Below are 4825 nucleotides of genomic sequence, written 5' to 3'. Positions count from 1 at the left end.
GAATGCTAGCCCTGCTTTTTGAGTTCAATAAACCAGTACATAGATACCAAATAGAAGTTCTTTCATAACTTTTCTTTTTATGTAAAACAAAAAATTAAAATAACATAAATTGTGCCAGAAAAAGGAAACAAAATCAAGGGCTAAGCCACTTTCATACTATAATGAGGCTTAGTTTGATCTGTTCCGCGTCTTAAACTGTTAATGTGATAGCACATGGCGTAGAAAGAAAAGACATTGCCTGATTTAATTTCTTGACTGGTCTGATAAGAATCTAAGCCTTGTACCCAACAAGAAAAGTTAGAATTTCCTGTTTTATAAGAATACATGAAGAGGCTAGTCTTAGACAGAGAGAAGCTGCTACACTTGAGTTGAACATTCACTTTCAGCCGGAAATTAACTGTCAATCATGGGAGGCCACACAGTAATTTCGTGAACTTGTAGCATTTTCCTTAGATCCTTACCCGAATTGAATGGAACCCTGTATTTAAGGAGGCTAGAATGAGAGATAAGGGTCTTATGTGATTACTGAAGACCATTAAATTTTTAGTTCAATGAATATATAGCTTTCTCTAGCAATCATTTCGGCTAACAGCCACTATTTACCTGGCAGGAATTAGGAATCATTCTTTGATTCTATTATTCAACTAAAATCACAGGAAATAATGATGATATTTCACTAAAAAGCAACCTGAAGCACAAAATGGAATCAGTGAAGCTAGTTCTGCAGGAAAATCAAACATTTGCAAGCTTCTGTTGAGAGAATGGGAATTGATTTTTGAGATGATCAAGATGGCAGAAACTTCGAACGGAACATTAGCAGAACAACTTTTAATTGATGACTCTGATGTTCCTGATTGGCTTTTGACCGAGATTCTTCAACGGCTGCCAGTTAAACACATCTTCATGTTCAAATGCGTGTCCAAGAGATGGTTCACCCTGATTTCTGATCCCTTTTTTGCCCGCTCTTATGCCACCAGAATCAACCGTAGCTTATCTTTGTCTACATCTCAACCATGGAACCTTCTTTTCCGGTACTTGTTTGAAGTAAGAATTCTTCCATCTAGAATGATAGATGACCGTGTTGCTCTTATTCAATTCCAGGATTTCCCATTGCCAGGATTTTCGTTAAACTTTCTTCCTTCTTAACAGGATTGCCCGATAAAGATCCTGGCATTGAGTAATGGTTTGTTGTTATGTTCTGAGAGCTTTTACTGGCAGAAAAATTACTACATTTGCAATCTACTTATCAGGCATGAAATTGATGAATAAAGGATGCAGATAAGTGTTCAAGAAACACACAGACGGATGATCATGAAGCCAGAATAATCGATAGTAAAGAAAGAAGACAAACAGGGAATTCAAAGTGCACCGTTTTAATAAAGCTTGCATATTCTTAGAATAGCATACAAAACTCACCGTTTCACTTATGTATAAAAATTAGTTAGCTGATGCTTATTTGTTAGTTATGTAGTTAACTTTACTCTTTCCTGTTAAAACATACATGTACGGATATATAGACCCTAATGTAAAGTTTTTACCTTAATGAGAAATACTCTTACATTTCTCCCATACCTAAGCGCCGCCTTCTTCACCATTTTTGACATGGTATCAAAGCAGGTCAGATCTGGAATCGTATTTTTGGAATGATGGCAAAAGAAATCCTTGGTCCTTCATATACTCTTCATCACTGGTAAATCCCTCCTGTTTTCAGCTCATTCACCTGTTTTTGATCCTCAGTATTTGATTCTCAATTTATCTCTGATTTCATTTACTATTTCATATCATTTCTTGATTAATGTCTGAATCAACTGAATCAAGATTTCAAGGATCTCAAACCTCAGCACAAAACACATCTCAAATCTCACCTATGGGAGATCCATAATCTCCTTATTACCTTCATCACACTGACCATCCTAGTTCAGTCATCATCAACCACAAACTCACCACAAGTAATTATGTGACCTAGAGTAGGTCGTTTCTTTTAGCACTTTCAATCAGAAACAAAATAGGCTTTATAAATGGGTCTATTCCTATACCTCAAGCAACAGATCCTCTTTATCCTTCATGGATGCGTTGCAATAACCTTATTCTAGCATGGTTGTTGGATTCAATCACTCTTCCTAGAACATCGACTATATTCTACATGGACTCTGCTATGGATGCCTGGAATGTTTTGAAGCAAAATTATGCTCAGCCAGATGACACCAGAGTGTGTAATCTACAGTTTACCTTAGGGAATGTGACTCAAGGGACTCAGTCTGTGGACACATACTTTGTTGAGCTCAAAGGGATTTGGGAAGAGTTCAGAAACTATAGACCCTTACCTAGCTGTCAGTATGAAAATTGCAATCCAGAATGCTTCAAGAAGTGATGTAGCCGAAAGGTTTAGGGCAATTAGAACTCAACAATTAGGGCTAGAATAGGGTTGATTGTGTTGGAACAATAAAAAAGATAATTGGGTTTTCAAAGAAACCTCTTGAATAAATATTCAAAATAACAAAAGATAATAATAATAATCTTCTACCTAAGATACTTATTTATAATAGTTAAGATAAATCCTAATCAAATAGTAATTCTAATCCTAAATAAAGACTTAAAGTACTAAAATTCTAATAAATATAGGAAAAAGAATTTCAAACTAAATAAAATAAAATAAAATCCTAAACTAACTAAAATACTAAATAAATTTTCATATGCGCCTGCATCAGACCCCTCGGGTCAGAAAAGACTCGACTCCGACGAGTAGGCCTTGACATACTCCTCATAGATGTCGGGATCCACTCTTTTCAATTCTTCTTCTGCAATCCAAGTGCTTTCATTAGCAGGTTTACCAAGCCATTTCACTAAAAATCGTCTATACGGGTTCCCCCGTCTAGATCGAACCTCTTTTACATCTAGCACATCCTCAATAACTTCAACCTTAGCAATTGGAAGGTGCTGAATTTGAGCGTCTATGTTAGATGCAGTTCCATCACATCCATCAAATGGATACAAGTCCAAAATATTGAAAATAGGACTGATTTGTAACTCAAGTGGCAACTCAATTAAGTAGGCATTTGAACTGATTTTCTTTAGCACCTTACAAGGTCCAAACTTTCTAGACTTGAGTTTGTGATAAGTACCCTTAGGAAATCTTTCTTGCCTCAAGTGCACAAGTACTTGATCACCCTTCTCAAATCCTGCTTGCGACGATGTTGATTTGCTGTAAAAGAATATTCTGCATTGCTGGCCTTTAAAGCAGCCTTTACCTCTTCATGAATTTTTCGAATATGGTCAGCAAATAACTCTCCTTCATTACTCACTCTAGCTTCTTGTGGTAGGGGTACTAAATCTAGCACATGTTGAGGTTTTAACCCATATGTAGCCTCAAATGGTGTCTTCTTTATGCTTCGATTGACAGAATTGTTGTAAGCAAATTCAGCTTGGGGTATGACTAAATCCCAAGTCTTTGGATTGTTCTTAATAAGACATCTTAACATATTACCCAAACTTCGATTCACAACTTCTGTTTGACCATCTGTTTGCGGATGGCAAGTACTAGAATACTTCAACTCTGTCCCAAATTTTCTCCACAAAGTTCTCCAAAAATATCGCATAAACTTCACATCTCTATCAAAAACAATGGAAGTTGGAATACCATATAGTCTTACAACCTCACGAAAGAATAATTCATCAATATAAGTTGCATCAGAAGTCTTAAAACACAGAATAAAATGTGCCATTTTTGAAAACCAATCCACCACCACAAAGATAGAATCAAACCTTTTTGCTTTCTTTGGAAGTCCCAAAACAAAATCCATACTCAAATGAATCCATGGTGCATCTGGCTCAGGTAAAGGAACATATAAACCAGTGTTTTGAGCACTGCCTTTACCAAATAAACAAGCTGGACATCTTTTCACCAACCTCTCCACATCTCGGCGCATTTTTGGCCAATAATAACGATCAGCCACCATTGCCAAAGTCTTGTCTCTCCCAAAATGTCCTCCTAAACCATTCCCATGAAGTTCTCTAATGATTTGCTCCCTTAAAGATCCTTCTGGAATGCACAACTGGTTACCTTTGAATAAATAATCTTCGTGCAACCTATAAGGTAAATTTTCAGCTTGTAATGAACCCTGCAAATCAGTTATTATCTTGCTGAAATATGAATCAGAACTATACTGATTTTTAATTTCTTCAAATCCTGTGACTTGAGTGCTCATAACTGATAACATTTTACATCGCCTACTCAAAGCATCAGCCACAGTATTAGACTGCCCAAATTTATATTTTAAAGAGAAATTAAATTCATTGAGAAAAGAACCCCACTTAGCATGTTGATTACTAAGCTTTTTCTGCGAATGCAAATACCTTAAAGCTTGATGGTCAGAATAAACAGCAAACTCACGATAAGCCAAGTAGTGCTGTCAATGACGAATGGCCCTTACCAAAGCATAAAACTCTAAGTCATAAGTTGAATAACGTCGTCTAGAGTCTGTCAACTTTTTACTAAAAAACTCTATAGGCCTTCCATCTTTACTAAGAACTGCTCGAATTCCTACATGTGAAGCATCACACTCAACAACAAATAAATTCTCAAAATCTGGTAGTGCGAGAACTGGGGCTTCAGTCATCAAAGCTTTAACTCTTTCAAAGGCTTTTTGTGCAGAATGTGACCATTCAAATCCATCTTTCTTCAAAGATTCAGTTATAGGACTCATAATAGAACTAAAATTTCGAATGAATCTCCTATAAAAAGATGCCAAACCATGAAAACTCCTTACTTCTTTGATAGATGTAGGTGCTGGCCACTCTGAAATTGCACGAATCTTCTCTGGATCTG

General features: G+C 36.3%; 1 protein-coding gene across 1 annotated transcript; it reads left to right on the top strand.

Annotated features, from left to right (window-relative positions):
- LOC18590287 (F-box/kelch-repeat protein At3g23880) lies at nucleotides 670-1332 on the top strand. Its single transcript, XM_018126715.1, has 2 exons — nucleotides 670-1044; nucleotides 1150-1332. The coding sequence occupies exons 1-2, from the start codon at nucleotides 781-783 to the stop codon at nucleotides 1267-1269; spliced, it is 384 nt and encodes a 127-aa protein (XP_017982204.1). The 5' UTR covers nucleotides 670-780; the 3' UTR covers nucleotides 1270-1332.

The sequence above is a fragment of the Theobroma cacao genome, chromosome 9 (genome assembly GCF_000208745.1).
Source record: "Theobroma cacao cultivar B97-61/B2 chromosome 9, Criollo_cocoa_genome_V2, whole genome shotgun sequence".
NCBI lineage: Eukaryota > Viridiplantae > Streptophyta > Magnoliopsida > Malvales > Malvaceae > Theobroma > Theobroma cacao.
This window is presented reverse-complemented; position numbering and strand designations above follow the sequence as displayed.

Coding starts and splice junctions, on each gene's coding strand:
- LOC18590287 (XM_018126715.1), top strand. CDS start 781: ATGATCAAGATGGCAGAAACTTCGAACGGAACATTAGCAGAACAACTT. Junction 1,045..1,149: donor TTTTCCGGTACTTGTTTGAA/GTAAGAATTCTT, acceptor CCTTCTTAACAG/GATTGCCCGATAAAGATCCT.